The following is a 20,275-nucleotide window of genomic DNA, read 5'->3' as shown; positions in this document are numbered from 1 at the left end:
GATAGACGTACTTGCCTCTGTGCTACTCCAGGATGTCAAGCATCTTTAGTGCTTTGCAGAGTTTGACTGACAGTTTGATTTTGTTGTCATCAATGCTGAGATTGTGTTTCACATAAATACATAATATGAAGTGGCAGAAGTATGCTTACGATCATTTAGAAATTGTGGGAAATTGTGTCCTAATTCTAAACTAAAATTCTTTGAAGAATTTTTTAAGCCATCAACTCATATAGCAATTATAAAACCTGCTACACTACACATTCTGCTACACTACAGTCCAAATGTTTGATACATGCTGAGAAATGATGGTAGGAAAATACTAAAAGTCTTTGATTTCTGTAAATAAAATTTTATTTTTATAAGAGCATACAATTTTGTATGTATAGCAAAGAGATTGTGGTTCACCACATATAGTCATTTTTGAGTCTGAGGGAGGATTTCAGTCAGTCTTCCTTGCTGTTGTATGGTGTCACGTGGCATGTAACATGTCAAGTGCATGTGTTGTATGTTCAGAGCCTATGGTTCATACTGCCAGGAGCACCTCAGATTCAGTATGTGTTTGATTTTGAATCAATTTTTGGTTATTGTATGTTCAAAATCTTTTTTTATCATTGTCAACTTTCTCTTGATTCCCATAGTTAGATTTGCAACCCCATATGGCAACTCACAGTTTAAGAACGGGGATTCTGAGCTTTTGCTTATTCTTAATTTCATAAGTATTTTGAGTATTTATTCCTGAGCTCTCGCTAGTCTAGGGCGTGTTCAGCCCGTTGTATAGACCATCCATCCATGTTCTAGCAGCAGTAAACTGCTTTGCTTATAAAGTAATGGAGCCAGAGTTTGCCCTGGTTTGTGTCATGAAGAAGGTTTCTGGGAACTGTGGTGCTGACTGAAGCATTAGATCACATTAGGAGATGAGGTACTTAACTGCATGTTTTCGTTATTCAGTCATTAAAACCTTAGCTGTCTTTATTATCTGTTGTTTAAAACACTTCTCTTCTTTTTGTCATAGTTCCAAAAGACCCGAAGCCCCAGTGGAGACGGGTAGCATGGAGTTACGACTGCACACTGCTGGCCTATGCTGAGAGCACAGGGACTGTAAGGGTGTTTGATCTCATGGGCAGTGAGCTCTTTGTCATTGCCCCGGTATGTGCAGACTTTCAATAATGAACCTGTCTCTGTCTCTCTCAGTCTTTTTCTCTCTGTGTGTATGTGTGTGACTTGTATGTATAATGTTGCAACGGATGAGTGTGAAGAGAGGTGAAATATAAGAATACATGAGAATAATAAGCTATGTTCTTAAATATTTGGCATCTAGTTAGGTAATTGTAGTCATAGAGTATTTATTTAGTTATATAGTATTTATTTATTTATTTATTTATTTATTTTTGCATTTGGAGTGCACTCTGTAAATGTAATCCATTTTGTATCAAGAAATGATTTGAAATGATAAAACTCTTAAGATCAAGGAATGTCTGAAATAAAAGTGTTTATTGAGTCATGGTAGAGACTAGCCAGAAAAACAAAGGATCAGGAGCTGGCAAAATTATTTAGGAGCAAGGCTAGGTACCAGTTAGAAACTGTCTCCTAGACTTAGAGTGAAGAACCCTTTTATAGACTAAGGAAAGCACTGCTCACTGTGGATCTACATTGCTCTGGAACAGCTGGGTGGGAGAGTGAGAAGCAGGGAAGCCTAGGATGTGAGGACCATCTGTAAGGAGAAGCAGTCATTGCTTATAGATTGGCTGGCTGAACAGTCAAGCAATGTGACATGTGGGCCTGTGTTGGTCCTGATGGGATTTAAGTCATGGTTTTAGCATAAACTGTGTGTCGGTTTCATGCTTTGCCTTCTCCTACTGCTATTCCTCTATCTTCTGGCCCCATAATTACATGTAGGACATCTCAGTATTTCTTTAATCATAGGATGGGTTATAGTGATAGGTTATAGTGAGACAAGAAATCAGTGGGCCATTGCAACAGAAACCACTTACAGAGAAACTGGACTTTTACCTTAAAAAGGACAGGAACTAACAGGGCGAGTAGAGGAAAACTAATGGGACCAATCTAAGACGTTAATGTTGGAAGTCAATGACGCGGAAAATGATTTTCCTAAGAAATAACAAGGGGAAACATTGGAAAGAATGCCTCATATGGTAGAAGTTCCACAAAACCAAGCTGAGGTTCAAATTACCATTTAATAGGCTAGTGCTGCCCAGTAGGACTATAATGAGAATTATCTATGTGGTTAAGTGTAATTTTATATTTTCAAGTAGTTATAGTGAGGAACAGGTGAAATTTATGGGTGATGTATTTCATTTAGTTATAGAATATTCACCACATAATCATTTAAACATGTAATCATTATGAAATATTACGAGATATTTTACAGTTTTGCCTTGGTACTAAGTGTGAAATTTGGCATGTGTTTTGATATTTTCATATTTGTAGACTCTCTTAGTTTGGATTAGGCCTGTATTGAATGTTTAACGAATAGTTCCACATGATAAAGATCTATTTAGAATATTGGAGAGAAGTCTTTTTTCTCTCTGTGTTTTTCAATTTCTGTGGGTCTGTAAGTTAATTTGACAAGAGATGGGTTAATATAATAAAAGGCAGACAATGGTAATTGATACTAATATGTTTGCATTTATGGGGCTTTATAGAAAAGTGAAAACCCAAGGAAACAGTCTGAGCCAGGAGCTTATGCACTGGGAGATGTGGCTACACAGGAAACGGAGTGGGCTGCTTGGGGTGTGCACTGGGGGAAAGTGGCATGGGAACATATAAAGCACCGACTGATCTTCAGAGGCTCACAGACTGAGTTTGGTATGCCTCTTTTTCCTCTGCCTGCTACAGAGGGACTATCATTGAAAGAAATTTGTGCCTCATTTTTAAGGAAGTAAGGAGAGACTGGAGAACCTTACCTGTCTATTGATTCTCATATTTTTTAGCCTTAAATAGTCTTCGTGCCAAGACAGAGGATTCTGGTCACATTCTTGGTGAAATACTGTTATGCTTCTCCCCAAAGGTGCTTAGACTTTCAGATCGTCATCTGCATGGGCATATGTACAGTTGCCTGATGGAAAGGCTGCCTGCCATTGAGTGCTGTACTCTCCCTTAAGTTGCTGAGTAGGCACATGAAAAGTAACTGAAGTCTTTTTAGCATAGACTGTTGCAGTGGGGATTAATATTTGAAAGCTTTTGTTTTGAAAGAGGCAGAATGGTGGCATTGCTTCCTTTTCTTTTTTCCTCTTTATTTTACAGAGAATTTGAATAGAAAAGTGCTTATCTAGCAGAGCAGTTAGGAGCCTGGTCTGAACTTGGTGTGACAGCCAGTATCTGGGATATTGTCCAATTAAGCATGTGCTGATTTATCTGCTATCTCTATAGTGACTTAATTTTCCCCTGTTTTCAGGCGTCTGTTTTTGCTGGGGACTTAAGCTACGCCATTGCTGGGCTGGTATTTTTAGAATACAAAGCAAGTGCACAGTGGTCTGCAGAGCTCTTGGTCATCAATTACCGAGGAGAACTTAGAAGTTACCTGGTCAGGTAAAAATGCATTGGAATGCATTTTGATATAATGTTTATTTTTCTGATTTAGTGTCAGATACTTATTTTTTTTATCATTTTATGAATAACTGCAAATATATCAAGCAGGTTGAAAGACTTGTGAAGTGAATCCTCAAACATTTGTGTTTGAATTCCGTGTTTAGAAATTCATTATATTTCCTATGTCATATTTCTAGTCATCTATTCATCACTCCAGCCAGCTGTTAATCAACTGTAGCTTGTATTTCATGGTGTCTTCAAAACATCAAATCCCTGCGAATACATAGCATTCAGTTCATTATTTGGTCCTAGTTTTTTTTTCTGAGATGAAATCTGCATACACACAGGTCTTCCTTGTAGCTCCCTTGATAGGAGCCTTGGCTGTACCATTCATACCTTTGTCATGCAATAGAACATTACCACTATGCTGGAGAGCTCCCTTCTCTTTCTCTCCTCCACATCTACCTCATGACAACTACCATTTTCAAAAGTTTTAAGTTTTAATCATAAATTTGTTTATCCCATTGAAACTGTTTACATCAGTGGAATCATGTGATATACAGTCTTTTGCTAAACGAATCTCATTGATTTAGCATATTTTGAAATTTATCAGTTTTTTGCATGACATTACTTTATTCCATTTTACTAATGATCTTTCATAAATTGTGTAAAATGTATTTACATATTTATACACAGATATATCATGGTTTGTTTATTCATTCATTTATAGATAAACTTGTATGCAAACTGGATCATTTATGACCATTGAATCATAGCATAGATTGTTCTGTGGCCATTCTTGCATAAGTCTTTATGGATAAGCATTCTTATTCCCACTGGGTCATTATCTTCCATTGTAATTGCTTGGCCATAGGATGATGTAGTAGTTTATTTTTATATGAAAATACAGACTCTTAAACAATATGATTGTACCAGTCATATCCACATTGCAATGTATCTGTTTTTTTTTTTTTTTTTATATCCTCAACAGTGTTTAGTGTTGCCATCTTTAAAGTGTAGCTGCTACAGTATCTACTGCTGTCCATGGTGGTTTAATGGTACTTCTTTGTGTTGTGCTTTCTTTAACTTAGTGTTGGAACAAATCAGAGCTACCAAGAGAGTCACAGTTTCAGCTTTAGTGGTCATTATCCGCATGGAATAAATACTGCTATTTACCACCCTGGTCATAGGTAAGCAGTCATTGTTTTCTTATGTATAGGACTATTAGGTGCATATAGGAATCTTGGCTTCATCATTCTGTCTTCTTGTGCAAAATTATGTCTAATATTTGTAATACTGTACTCACATCCTGATCCTTTTTCCTCTGGTCTGGCTTGGTGAACTTTCAAGGAGATAAGACACTAGAAATTTCTTTGGGAGATTTGTCCTGTTCTATTAGCCTTTTGGACCTTTCTCTTATTTGTACATAATACTTGTCTCAGTGTTATTTGGAGGGCTGAAGAACCATGCATGCAGTGCCTTCAAATAAAAAGGCCTCAGTAGACATCACCTTTCCCCTTCAGAGTCAGGCTGATTGCTTGTTATTTACGCAGCTCCTCTCAATACCTGCTCTTGTCCTTCATAACTTCTCTGCTTTTGGCATATATTTTGTAAGTTGGCCAAGTTACCTGTCTGGTTCTCTAAATGGAAGGAGTGTCAGGTTTTGAGTCAGATGAATGAATGTAACATGAGTTCTGAATTTTTAATATGGTGTGTGTCTACTGGTGAGTCTTAAACTCTCTGTCATTATTCTTGAGTCTCTGACTAAGAATGTGCTCAAACTTTGCATGCCATTCATGTGCAAGTCTATAGCTTTTCATTCAGAATTTTAAGAAATTTTTATATGGTAAAAAAACTTGCATACATATGGTCATGAACATACAGACACAGAGATATGTATGGAGACACACAGATACACACAGACACACAGAGACACACAGATATAGATACACAGATATACACACAGGTACATACATGGACACACAGACACACACACACGGACACACACACACATGCACACACACATAGACACACAAACAAGCACACTCATGATCTCATTGTCTTGTCTAAGAGAAAACACTGCTTTTAGCTATGAATATTGTTCCTTTCTCCCTTCACCATATGATCACTTCTTCGTATTTAGCTGTGATGTTTTTATATGAATGAAATCACACAGAAGATATAAATTTTGCTTTCTGACTTGATGTTTGATTTACATGTAGGAATTTACTTCATTTATTTCTTAACTAATAGTAGGATATTTCATTTTATCTATAGTGTGCAACACATTTATGTAATTTCCTAGAAGTGAAAATTTGATTTTTAAAATCATATTGTGTTACCAATCATTTTGTATTTCTTTGGCACATATGTTTATGAATATCTGTAGGATGCAGAACCAGGACTTGACTGAATTGTTGGGAACATAGCTCCAAGTTTATCAGATAATGCCAAACATTTTTCACGATAGTACTACCAGTTTACCATTAACATATGAGTTTTTCTACTAGTCTACATTTTTTGGTTGTTGCTGTACTTTCTTTCCTTCTATTGAAAATACAATTTTTTTCATACTATATACTGTGATACTAGTTCTCTCTTCTCTGTTCTCTCAGTTTCTCCCTATCTCCTCTTCTATCTGGATTCACTCTTTGTGTTTCTTCCTTAGAAAACTAACAGGCATCTAAATAATAATGATAATGATAATAATAACAATAATAACAACAATAATAACAATAACAACAACAACAATAATATAATGATAATGATAAAATAACAACAAGCAAATTGGAATATGGCGAAACAAGAAAGCAGGAAAAAGAGCCAAATAAAGCACAAGAAACATATATAAATGCACACACACACACACACACACACACGTTTGCACACACAGGAATCTCATAAAAATCCAAAGCCAGAAGTCATAGTATATATTCAAATGACCTATAAGGTTAAAAAAAAATTCTTTGGCCACATTCTGAGACAATGAACCTCCAAAATTGTTGAATTTGTTCTGTGTGGCCATCTGCTTGACATGAGGTCTACCCTTAAGAATGCTTTACTTTTGCAGCAAGACTTCCTTGGAGAAAATTATTTTTCCATTTGCAAGTGATTCTTAATTGGAGATTGTTTCTGGATTGGGGATGTGGGCGGGCATGTGTCCACTTCTCCTTTCAGCTCTAGGACTCAATCTAGTGTAGACCTGTGTAAGCCCTGTGCGTGCTTCCTTAGTCTCTGTGAGTTTGTATATTCATTGATTATGTTGATTTAGTGGCCTTGTTTCCTTGATGTCATCCATCACCTCTGGCTCTAACACTCTTTCTGCCTCCTCTTCCATAGAGTTCCCTGAGCCCTGATGGGAGGATTTTAATGAAAGCATCACATTTAGAATGAGTGTTCCAAGGTTTCTCCCTGTCTCTGCATTTGTTTGGCTGTGGCTCTCTGTGTTTGTTCCCATCTGTTGCAGGAGGAAAAGTTCTCTGATGATGGCTGAGCAAGGCACTGATGGATGAACATAACAGAATGTCATTAGGAGTCTGTATTGGTGCATTCATTTAGTAGAACAGTACTATTAGATTATACCCTAGCTCCCTGGGCTATCTAGTCTCAGGTTCTTGGTTGCTTGGGCAGTGCTGGAATGGATTCTATCAGATGGATGGACCTTAAATCCAATCACATATTGGTTGGTTTCTCCCAGAAGTGTTGTGCCACTATTGTACCTTTGTATTGTGCAGGTAGGTCATTCTTGCAGAGCAAAGGATTTGTAGTTGATGTTTACCTTTCTCCTTTGTTAGTGTGCAGTGCCCTGCAGTACCAAAAACTCTAGTCCAAAGGGAGAAGGCTCTAGGTCGGCACCAGGTCCATGTTCAATGAATTGTGTAGATGTTGTCTTCAGCAGTAGAGCCTTACAGTCATTTTGTGGAGGGCCACAAAATAGCCTTGGTATTTGGTACTCCTGGTGGTGGGATTAATATCAGATTGAATGTCTATTGTGAAAGAATATCTCAGGGATGGAACAAGTGCAGCTCAGGGGTACATGTGTGTGGTCTTGGGTTCCTCCTTTTACACTGCAAAAACTTAACAAACAAACAAAAGTCCTATTCTAGTTCTAATTTGCATTTCTTGTCTACTAATGATGATGAACAGCTCTTTGTATGTTAACTGGTTGCTCCTGTTTACTGACTATGAAATGCTTATCATAGGGTTTTTAATAATTAGGTACTTTGGTCCTGACATTTTGTATAATCTGTATAATCTGTATGTTAATTCTGGATGAATGAGATGCATGGTAGATACTTCTCAAAATGGCACTTGTCTTTACAGTTTTTCTTTCTTTTACCTTTTATATTTGTGAATGATGTTTGAATATAATTTCAAGTGTTAAGTAGTCCTAAAAAAATCCTTTGCTCCAGATTCTTGTTTTCTACAGGCATACACTATTAGTTGATTTTTTTGTTTCTAAGATTGAAGAAAAATGCTTACATTGTTATTTTTTTTCAAATTTTACATGCTATATATTGACTCCTCTTTGTGGACAATGGTATTTATTTTTCTTACCCACTTGCTAGGTTTGTATAATGCTTTGCTTTTCTCCTTTATTGCTCATAGCCTAGTTTTATAGGTGAGTATTCTTGTTACGCACCAACTAGAATGCTCACAGTATTTCATTAGTACGTTTTCATTCTTACTAAGTCCATGAGCTCCCCTCTGAAGCTCTGCTAGACCTTGTATAACTCACTGTAGAGTGGTCTACAGGCAGCAAACAATGGACATGATGTCTGTGAGGAGCTGATGAGGGTTAATGAAAACAGTGATCAGAGATGGAGAGTGAGGTGCAGAGGACAGCTTGCAGGGGTTCTCAACCTGTGGGTCGCGACTGTTTTGGGAGTCACAGTTGCATTTCAGGTATTCTGCATATCAGATATTTCATTATGAGTCATAACATATTAAAATTATAGTTATGAAGTAGTAACAAAAACAATTTTATGGTTGGGTGTCACCACAACATGAGAAACTTTTTTAAAGGATCACAACATTAGGAAGCATTAGGAAGGTTGAGAATCACTGGTCTGTTAGTCTAGCTGTTGAGATGGCTGACAGGCAAAGGTGCTTGTCCTGAAACTTGATGACCTGAGTTCAGTCTTTGGAACTTACATGGTATAAGGAGAGAACCAGCTTCTACAGATTGTCCTCTGACTTCCACATCTGTGTTGCGACACACACACACACACACACACACACACACACACACACACGCGCGCGCGCACACACACACACACAAATATTTAAAAAAAAAGTCTTGATTAAAGACTAGCAAGAAGATGGGGATAGTTGTTTTTGGATATCAGTATATTAGAGCCCTTGCAGACAGAATAGCTAGCTCTAAGTTTGAAATGTCCTTGGTGTTTTCTAGGAATATTAGGGAGGCTGCTTTGGAAGAAACTAGTTGACAAATAATTAGTTAGCTTAGATCAAAAGGAGAATGCTTAGTGTCGAATCATGTAGAGCTTTGTAGGCAATATATGTGACATGTGTTCCTTTAAAATGTACTCTCTGGTTAGTTAAAGATTCCCGTTAATTACTAACCTGGGAATGGCGGTGCATGCCTGTAATCCCAGCCTGTGAGAATCTAAGCACCCCATGGCCTGTTTCATAGCATGAACAGTCTATTTAATGAGTTGTAGAAAGGTGTATTCTAAACTCAAGGAGGGGCTCCCATTGATTCTACAGTTATATAACTTGATAGCATCGGCTGGGAGATGAATGGCTCTTATGTTTCTTGTTGAGAATTGCTGTCATGCAGGGATGAATGCAAATATCCCACTGGGAATGATAAAACATTTGCTTTGCAGTTTATATTTTCACTGTGTGGTCTTTTTTAAATGAAAGAAGGTAAAATATTTATCATACTTTTGTTTATTTTCTGTTTCTCTAGAATATGAGCATGTGACATTCATCATCTACAAGGATGTTATAAGTGCACAATAAATCAGCCATAGTAGAGTTGGGATAAATTGATAACACACAAACTCATGGTTTTTATGAAATTCATTGTGTTGTCTCACGCTGTAAGCTTTGTTCAAGAAGAGAAATTGAGATGGTGAATAGTGTAACATGAGACAGAAATTAATTGGGCAGCTTGGGAATACTCTCTATGGACATGCTTGGTTATTTCCCTTCTGTGTCTCAGTCAGCCAAAGACATGCACTTTAGCCTCCTTAAACCCTCAGACTATGTCATACTCTCGCCCTGGCCCCAGCTTCCTCTACCCAGCGTGCCACCATTGTCTTCCTTTTCTTTTCTTTGGTCTACTGGTTTTATTTTTGTTTGTACTCTGGTACTGGTTGAAGGAAGTCCCTTATCTCATCTGCATTCTCAGAGGAAATAACACTGAATTTAAAATTGTTTTTAAAGATGTATTCATTTTATACATAAGAATATTTTGTATGAATGCGTGTATGTGTGCCATGTGTGTGCCTAGTGCCCTCAGGTCAGAAGAGAGTGTGAGATTCCATGGAGCTTGAGTTACACATGGTTGTGAGCCCCTATATGGGCCCTGGGATTTGAATCCAGGTCCTCTGCATGAGCAGCAAGTGCTCTAAACCAGTGAGCATCTGTCCAGCTCTGACATTGCACATTTATTACATGGTGGGTGAAATGCTTACTAGAGGAGATCTGGAGTGCTCCCTGTACTCCAGGAGTGTATAGTCAATCTTGGTGGTCATGTGCTCACAAATACTGATGTTTAATATGACTTAATACAAGATGTGTATATGTTTTAAATGACACTGACTACTTTTTATAGTGTATAGTTTTTTTTAGTCTTTGTTGTTAATTTAATTGTAAATATTTATAAGCAAAATTTAATTTATTCCACTTTGAATTTCCATCAGGTTTTTGATAACTACATAATTACTGTTTAGCATTAACTATTTTAGACTATTTCTCAACAATTTTGAAAGGCAGAGAAAATACCTCCTCTTCTGTGGGAAAAAAGTATCCTTTTGAAAAGATATTCATGCTTACAGTTCTTGATGACACTGGCCAACAATTTCAGTATAACTCAGTGATCTCATTAAATGGGTAACATGATGCCGCTGCTTTTAAATGTGGTTTGCTGCCTGTTACTCCTCAAGATCCCTTATGTCATGGTGTATGTCACTCTGCAATACTGCAATTACAATGCATGGTTTATTTTTTCTTAGAAAAGAGGTTTATGTTGGCTTATAGCTCTGAAGGTCTAAGGTCTGTGGACATTATCTGGAGGATGGCCTTCATGCTGGCGGAGAATCCTGTGGCCTTTCAGATAATCACATAGAAAGAGGGCAGGAAAGAGGAGGTGAATGGGGGAATGGAGGGAGAGAGCAAGAGGGAAGAGAGCTCCCAGGCCCAGCTAGTTTCTCTACCACTAAGTTTTAATCATGGAGGGTCCTCCTAAGTGTTTTCCCTAGTACCTATAAAAGCTTCCCTCTCTTAGCACTAGAGTTAGGTTAATTTTTTATACTCTTAGTACTTCACAATGAGGGATCAAACTTCAACACATGGAGTCAGAGGCTTGAGGTTATACCCAAACCATACCCAAGCTGTAGCACTATTGTATAAATAATTGAATAAATGAGGAAGAACAAGAGGCCCTTTGGCTTTCATTTGAACACTTTAACACTCCTGGTTCACACAGTCAGTGGGAAGTTCCTGATTGATGAATAATACAAGTCATAACTGTGCAGAGGAAGATTTCAAGTATTTGGATGATTGAAAACATGCTGTTCTGGAAGTGGACTTTCTTTTAAGCCAAACTTGAGACATTTACAGAGAATAATAGCTGGGTCATCAGGTTGCCTTTAAGTGGATGGTTGGCAGCTGGGGTGAACTGTGTTGCTGAAGAACAGTCAGGTCGAGGCTGTCTTCTACATACTCTGTAATTGGGGGCATGGATGTTCTGGGAGGCTCTGGAGATGGAAGACGACACAGTCTTTAGGGAAACAGGGAATACTTTGAAGTAATAGAATGCTGAACGCTGAAGAGCTGTGCTTTCTGAATGCTGATTGGGTCATCCCAGGTGGGTTTCTGTTATTTCCTACTCTTTGTTTTGTGAGCTGGAAGGGATTTCGTACCACTAGATGGCAGATTCTTCCAACAATTACTCTATTTAAGACCCTTAGTAAACCATTTCTAGTTCTTGAAATGCATTTCAGTGTGACTCTCAATTTCATCAGCATTACCTAAGGTCTTGATGCTGAAGGGCTGGCATCGCCTGTCTGAACTTTCCTCAGGCAGCCGTGACTGCCTCACTTGCTTTATTCCAGCTCAAGTTAATGCAGCACCCGCCCTTCTTTTCTGGCACCCATGCTCTTGCGTTGACTTTCAGAGTTTGAGTGTCTAAGTTGGAACAGTTTTCATCCGCCATTGGTTAAACTCCTCATTTTTCAGGTAGGAGTGCTGAAGCTTAGAGGTTAAGCCAAGGACAAAGACTGCATTATCTTTGTGCAGCTACAGTTCCTTGCACACACTGCCTAGATAGATGTTTCTTGAGTGAAACACTCTGGGTGAAGGCTGTAAAGAATAAAAGATGAAGCAGACACCACCCAAATGGCTCCACCTCAGTGCTGGAGTCCTGACTGTATTAATGATTGCACGTCACAGTGACTTGTGCTAAGTGCTTAAGAAACTGAGCGTGATTAAATATTTGTGATGCTAACAGCCACCTGCAAGTCCTTTCTGTTTTGTGCTTGCTCTTTAGAGGCTGTAGGTACTCACTGCACTCCTTACAGTTGTCTACATGCTGACAGTCTCGGCTGTGCTCTTGTGCAGCATGTTCCCTGGGCTTGAGTGCTGTTACCTAACACTCTTGCCTGACTGGGAACTTTTCAAAGGCTGCTTCCTTGGGAAGCCCTTGCTGCCGTCTTCTTCCATGCATTTCATGTCCCTGTGGTGCTATTTTGTTCCTAGCTCTAAGGTTTGGTACTGCAGTGGTCAGTGGTTCCTAATGGTTACTAACAATATCATCTACGATGGATTGGTTCATGCTCATTTCTATGTAAGAGTATGTATCAAAGGCTGTGGACATAGGGAATGTACAGATAGACATGGGAGCCTGGTAAGCAGGCCATGGACATTATATTCATTAACTGCAAAATGGGAGCGTTTAGGTACTCATCAATGTCTAGAGAGTTAAAATAGGCCTTGTCTGAGATTCCTTCAGTTGCTTACTGAATACTTTGTGTGCAATGTTAATGAGAAAGACAGGCCCACAGATCACATCCTTTTCTGCAAAGGTGTTTCAGCTTTATACACCTACTCCCCAAACCATGATAATTCCTGCTAATTCCTACAGAATTTCATATGGAAGATTATTAAGACTTCTTTCTCTCCCTTTTGGTTTTGTAAAGGAAACAGAGTTTTGTTTTTGAGTGCAGGGCCCCTGCTGTGTCTAGAAATCACTGTTTTGTAGTATCTTTCACTACTTCTTCCAGTCTTTCTGCTTCTTTTCCCTTGATGATCCCTGAGCCTTGGGGAGAGGGGTGTGATACAGATGGTCCACTTAGGGCCAGGCACTCTAGGGTCTCTCATTTTCTGTACCTTGACCAGTTGTGAGTCTTTGTCTTAGTTATTAGCTTCACTAATGAAGATCGAGGGCTGTACTAATAAATGGGTGTAGAGATAAGTATTTAGCATCCCATAATACCTCATCCACTTTGGTGAATAATAGCAGAGTTCTCCCTAGGGCTTATGATCCCAGCATGCTTTCTTGGCCCAGTGAACAGTATTAGATATGAGTTTTTCCCAGCAGTTATGACTGTCAGCACAAGACAGAGTCAGCTACAATTTTAGCATGGATGAGGGAAGGGCTCATAAAGTCCTACCTATAGCTAAAGAGCTATTGGCAATTGGTGACTGCTGGGGGAAGGAGAGTCACATTATTTTGAAAGTGGGCCATGATGGGCTGTCCATTTTCCAGTGGGTAGTCTTGAACCAGGCATACACGGTATGTGTTATACTTACTCAGTTGGCTAAATAAAAATAGTACTTGAATTTGGGAGGGAAAAGTGTTGAGGTATGGGAGGAGTTGGAGAGGAGAGGAGTGAGGGTAGAATTGTTTAAAACATGTTGTAGTTGTGTATGAAATTCTCAAGCAACAACAAAACAACAAAACAACAAAAACAACAACAAAGCAAAAAATAAATCTATTTAAAACAACGTAAAGGAAAAAAATCAGCATTGTGAATCTTGTGCTTTAGAGAGTTTTATTTATAATCAAAACTTTTACCATATATCCTTATATAATTAAAGGTTACATAAATATGTTTATATGATAATATAGTTGTCCTTTATATGATGATATTAAATGTGACTTTGAACTTAAGCCCTCAGCCTAGCACCTTCTGCCTATGCCCCACATCTGAGTATTCTTGATGGAGGGGCATAATTTAATGAAATAGAAAATTAATATTATTACTATAAATTATTTTCTACCACATTTCCTGTTTGTAGACTTAATTTCTATAAAAACCTAACAGCTATTTTAGTGGTAGGTCTGAGAATGCTCAAACTTAACCAATAATTTCCTGCTTTATTCCTATATTTAACCCCCTAAGAGGCAGCTTTCACGATTTTATTTAAATTTCTAAAAAATTTATTTTATGTATATCTGCGTGCCTTACCTGCATCTGTGCCTATGCACCATGTGTATACTGTGCCCATGGAGGCCAAAAGAGGGTTTTGGATCCTTTTGGACTGGAGTTGTGAACTATCATGTGGGTACTGGGAATTGAACCAGTATCCATAGAAAGAATAGCCAATGCTCTGAGCCAGCCTAGCATTCATGATTTTAGTTTGTGACCTTTTATTACATTAAAAAAGTAATTCCCACTTTACATTGTAAATCCAGCCACACTAATAGTGGTGATAGATTCATGTCCATAAACATTCTCACCATCTCTAAACATTTGGACTGTGAATGTAATCTCACCAATTGATAAGAATTGTTATGTCCCTAAACCTTTGAGGAGGTGTCTTAGTTAATTAAGGTTTCTACTGCTACAACAAAACACCATGACCAAAAGCAAGTTGGGATGAAAGGGTTTATTCAGCTTATACTTCCACATTGCTGCTCATTACAGAAGGAAGTCAGGACAGGAACTCAATCAAGCAAGGTAGGAACTTGGAGGCAGGAGCTGATGCAGTGGTAATGGAGGGCTGCTGCTAACTCGCTTGCACTTCATGATGACACCTGCTCAGCCTGTTTTCTTATAGAACCCAGAGGTGTGTGTGTGTGTGTGTGTGTGTGTGTGTGAGAGAGAGAGAGAGAGAGAGAGAGACAGAGACAGAGAGAGAGAGAGAGAGAGAGAGAGACAGAGACAGAGACAGAGACAGAGACACACACAGATATTGATTGATTTTGCATGTGTCTTGAAGAAATCCTGCCATTTATTTTCTATATTTCCAATATCTTGATTTTGTTGATCATATCTTTGTACTATCATTTAAAATATTTTAAGCTATATTTTTTCTAAATTGGTAGATTTAGAGATATAATGAAACCTTTATGTATAGATAGTGGGGAAATATTTACTGCCGAGAGTCATTTGCACTGAGTGAATGCTCCGGGCAAGTGCTTGTGCTACTATTGTGACTGGAGACCAGTCTCTCTTTGGCCTTGGTGAATACACCGAATTGTCTGTTAGCTCTGAGGAGCTGCCTGGAGTATAATTAGCCCAAAACGGTTGCTTCAAGTCATCCTTTCAAACTGTTTGCTCTCGGTTTTCTGATGCAGACTAGTTAGCACCACCTGGAAAAGCAGCGGGAGAAAGGACTGAGGGCTGAAGCTCTGCTTCTTCCAGTGAGGTACTTAGTGGGGATTGAGGTGGGATCAGCTCTCAGCTGAGACACTGGAGGACTTTTATTCAGTTCTTTAGTTCTTAGATTTCTCTTCCTTCCTCTTTTTCCTCCAGTTATTGCAGGCTCTGTTAAGAAACACATTAGGAAGCAGTTGTTGGATGAGAAGCACTGGAATTGGAGTCTGATAAGTTGTCTGCTTTTTAGGATTGGAAATGAAACACTGTGTGGTTTAATTTTCTAAGGTTGCTCTAACACACTATCATGATCTTGGTGGCATCACAAACCTTGATCTTAGCTTCAGGAGGTCAGAGGTTGAAATGAGCATTAGTGGGCTAATCAAGTTGCCAGCAGGCCTGTTCTGGAGGTTTGCCTGATGTCTCTAGACTGCCCAGATTTCCTAGCTTGTTACCCTACCTATCTTCAAAGCTGGCCTAGCCCAGCCGAGAGTCTTTCCCACATTGTTTCACGCTAAGCCTGACACTTCTGCTTGTGTCTTCCACTCTTAAGGTCCTTGTGATTACCTGGGCCCACCTGGAAAAGCCAAGACAATTTCTGTGTGAGGATAGTTGATTGACAAATTTTCTTCTCTCTGCTGCCTAGCACAGAAGATGTGAAGGAGGACTGGAGGACAGCTGTCACTCTTTATAGTAGTGCAGTTCTTTTTGACAACCCTTGGACATATACTGGTGCTAGAGGTGAAATACTGAGTGGTTGTCATGTGATGTCTTATGGTGCATTGTGGTGCATACTTATAACCCCAGCATTTGTGAGGCAGGGCAGAACTGTGAATCTGAGGTCAGTCTTGGCTATATAGTAAGACTGTATCTCAAAAAAAAGGGGGGTGGTGGGGGAAAGTATAGTTAATATGGTTATATAATTTGATCTTTTGATATGTCAGGTGTAAGGAACCTTACGAAGTGGTTCTTTCTTTTCTAAAAAGAAAAAAAAATCTCAAAAACCAAAAAAAAAAAAATTGAAATGTTTAAAGTTGTAGGTTTTCTGTGAATATAGCCTACAAAAAAAAGTTGTATTTGTGATGAAAGTGCACCCTCTTCTCAACAAGATGGAAGCTTTGTGTTGATGAAAAAGGTGTCCTGTCACTTGAAACAGTGGTAGATGGTGTGAGTACAACACCATGTGAGCAGAGGTCCAGGAAACCTCTGCTGAGAAGACTATCACTCTCTTAGGTAGTGGCAGTGAAACTCTTTATTATTATTAATTTACCTAATTTAATAGTTATTATTAATTATTATTTCTATTGTCTATTGCCACTGACAATAACTCATTGATAATGGATGTTTTTCTGTCAATGTATCAAAATTTACCTTTAGTTTTTAATTACTTACTTACTAATTATTACTCATGTGTGTGTGTGTTCATGTGCAAGTGCTTATGTGTGCCCTGGCATGTGTGTGGAGGTCAGGGGACAACTCTGTGAAGTCACTTCTCTTCTACTTTTACCTAGGTTCTGGGGCCCGAACTCAGTTGTTAGGCTTGCATGCAAGTGCTTTTACCCACTGATATCTTCCTGGCCCTACCTTGGCCCGCCCTCTTCCTCCCTCCACCTTAAGCAGAAGTGATTGTGAGGTCTCCTATATAGGACCCTGCTGGATGTGCAGAACCTAATGTAACTTGCAGGAAATGACTGCTTGGATTCCATGATTAACCAGCTTAGTCTTGCAGTAGCTGCATAGTAACATCTTTTGCTTTCCAGTATTTGGTAGGCTGTTTGTAACTGGCCTGTAGCTGGCTAATGGAGCATGGCAGACAGAAGTGAACCATTAATCATTTGCTGTTCACCTCGTCTTACCTCTGAGAAGTTATTGCTGTATGTCCTTTCCCACTGAGCACACCCAGCTGCTGCCATGTCTTTCTGAGGCTGCAGCTGTGCCACATTGCATCAGGTATAGTATTGGCATTTCTGTATTTGGTTGAAGCTGTTCAACTTTTGTTAATTCTGGTTAGGGTTGATAAAGCCAGTGTGTGCAAACTGCAAATGCAAGTTCAAGACAGTTTTCTTTCTTTCTTTCTTCTTTATTTTATTTTTTTATACATGCATATAAACACTGGATACATTATTTAAAATAATAATAATAACAAAAATTTTAAACATAGGTTTTGTTTTTGTTTTTTTTTGTTAAGCATAATTGAGTAGGCCTTTAATCCCAGCACTCAGGAGAGAGAAATGTAGATCTCTGTGAGTTTGAGGCCAGCCTGGCCTACATAGTGAGTTCCAGCCAGCATTATGTAGCTATGTAGAAAGACTGTATCTCAATAAATAGCTAGCTAGTGAGAAAGAAAGTAGTTGTAGGTCTACATTCTGGGATAGTTATGAGAAGTGATGCTGTAGTTTTAGAGATGATGAATAAAATAACCCAAAATCTTGGGGCTTTTATTAGTGAGATTGTATTCCCAGTGGCTCTTTTCTCCAGCCCTTCTACTCATCTGTCTCAGCATCTATGTGCTCTCATCCCTCAACTCTTTTTCCCTTGGTCTCAAGTGTCTCTCTTATCTCTTCACATGCTCTTGTTTTGGCTTTCTCTGCATAGATGCTCTCTGTTATGGAGGGCCTTGTGGCTGAGTAGTAGCCCTAACATGCATGTCTTCTTGAGTTGGGCCTAGGCCTATGGAACCCTAAACCAGTTCCAGTCTGCAGAGATGGGATACAGACTTATAGTTACTGTAGCCTACCAACCCCAGGAGAAGGTAACATACTCTTCTGCTAGCAATTAGGGCCTACTTTCATTTTTTAAAAATTATTCACTTTATATCCTGCTCAATCCCCCCCCCAACCCCCCTTGGTCACCTCATCTCCCCTTTCCATCTTCTCTGAGCAGGTGGTGCCCCCTCCCCCTGGGTATTCCCCCTACTCTGGTACTTCAAGTCTCTTTGAGGCTAGATACTTCCTCTCCCACTGATGACAGGGCAGCCCAGCTAGAACATATTCCACGTACAGATAACAGCTTTTGGGATAGCCCTTTTTCAGGTCCAGCCCAAGTATGTTCTTTGGTTGGTGGTTCAGATTCTGAGAGCCCCAAGGATCCAGGCTATAACGTTGACTCTGTTGGTCTTCCTGTGGAGTTTCTGTCCCCTTCAGGACCGTCAATCCTTCTTCCTGTTCTTCCATAAAGTCCCCAAGCTCCATCCACTGTTTGGCTGTGAATGCAAGACAATTTTCTTTATTTCTAAATTTCTGTATGAGTTTAGGTGCCTAAATATTTGCCCTTTGCTTCTCTACCAGTGAAGGTGAAATTCTAATAGAAAGACCATTAGATTTTCTTTCTAAAATACTAATTATCTAGGTATGATGACAACAATTTTAGCTTTCTATGTAAAGATACCTGTTTCTGTATTTTTTTGTTTTCTTATTATCTTGTTCATCTTTGTAATTATTAATTCTTTTCTTGTCATTTTTAGGCTTTTACTGGTTGGTGGTTGTGAAACTGCTGAACTGGGCATTTCTAAAGCTTCTAGCTGTGGCCTTTCTGCATGGAGAGTCCTTTCAGGCTCACCGTATTATAAGCAAGTTACTAATGGTGGAGACAGGGTCACTGAGGTATGAATTAGTACAATCTGCTCAACTATTTTCTAATTGGTATTAGACAAAGAAACTCATTGTGACTAGAAAATTTTGTATCAAAAAAGGAAGATTAAGCAATGGTAGTATGATTTTAGTATTTTATTACATATCAAATATAGTAAAGTATATTGAACTTGACTTGGCTTCCCTTTTAGTAATGGTATTGTCAGGTATTAGAAAAAGAGTCTAGGTCTTTGAGATGGCTCAACAGGTACACGTTTTTGCTTTGCAAGGCTGGCAGCTTGAGTTCTACATCCTGAGCCCATTCAAAGGTGGAAGGTGAGAACTCATTGCACAGAGTTATTCTCTGACCTCTTCTTGTACATTCTGGTGTGCACACATGTATAACTACACATACAAATAATATACAAATAAAAAAACAACAACCCAGTCTAGCTATCTCTTTATTACATGTATTTTCTCATTTAGATATTAAGATTTAATAAGCTGGTTTTGTGTTGGTGACTATTCTGAGTGCTTTTACTCTGCGCTAGCGCACCTCAGTGCCCCTCAGGTGGGTACTCTGATTAAACCCAAGTTAGCAAGCAAGAGTCAGAAAATACTCTGGTCTGGGCTGCATAGCTAGTCAGTGAAGGTTTAGGTCTAAGTTCACAGAACTCCCCAGCTCATGTTCCTAACTAACATGATATACATGTATGTTTATGCGAACTGTTATCTGCCTCTTGCATCAGCTTTTTACCATTGACATAAATAAGTTAGTTCGTAGTGTAGTGTAGGCTGGACTGTATGTGAAAATCAGGCAATCACATAAGCATATGGGAACACCTAAAATGTCTGTGGCTTGCCACATCAGAATCCCTGGCCAAGCCTGCTGTGTCTTCTCCAGGTAGCTCGTTGTAATCCATGATTAAAGACTCCATGGGAGCTGACTTCTTGAGGCCCCAGTATCTCAACTGCTGGCTTTTGGAAGGGCAGGAAGAAATTAAAGGTGGAAGTTTTCACAGACTTATCTGAGAAAGTGACATGGTTTTTGTTCATTCATCAAACTAACTACATGACCCTTCCTAGTTTGAAAGAAGATTGTAAGTAGTTTTCGGTGTGTCCATAAATATGAAATCATTTAAGACTGGTGAGTGCTAATTAGCCCATCACATTGGCTGCACTCTACTCACACGTGTGGGGGAAATGTACTAAAGTAACAGTTGATCAAGGTTTTATACCTGTACTTAGTATACGCCTGTGGTGTAGTGAGCAGTTGTGTATGTTTAGAATGAGGGCTGAAACAAGGAAACTAAAGCACAGTGTAAGGGCATATGTTAGGTTGCTTGTTTTTATAGTGATTTTATT

General features: G+C 38.9%; 1 protein-coding gene across 1 annotated transcript in view; it reads left to right on the top strand.

The window, feature by feature from the left end:
• Nbas (neuroblastoma amplified sequence) overlaps nucleotides 1-20,275 on the top strand; it is a 285,612-nt gene that overhangs the window by 15,148 nt on the left and 250,189 nt on the right. Inside the window, exons 7-10 of the mRNA XM_028772232.1 lie at nucleotides 1,013-1,146; nucleotides 3,416-3,549; nucleotides 4,641-4,739; nucleotides 18,805-18,943. Coding sequence (XP_028628065.1) covers nucleotides 1,013-1,146; nucleotides 3,416-3,549; nucleotides 4,641-4,739; nucleotides 18,805-18,943 — 506 coding nt within the window. The remainder of the gene's footprint in view (nucleotides 1-1,012; nucleotides 1,147-3,415; nucleotides 3,550-4,640; nucleotides 4,740-18,804; nucleotides 18,944-20,275) is intronic.

The sequence above is a fragment of the Grammomys surdaster genome, unplaced genomic scaffold, assembly GCF_004785775.1.
Source record: "Grammomys surdaster isolate TR1022 unplaced genomic scaffold, NIH_TR_1.0 212, whole genome shotgun sequence".
Taxonomy (NCBI): Eukaryota; Metazoa; Chordata; class Mammalia; order Rodentia; family Muridae; genus Grammomys; species Grammomys surdaster.
Note: the sequence above shows the minus strand (reverse complement) of the source record. Positions and strands in the feature narration are given on the sequence as shown.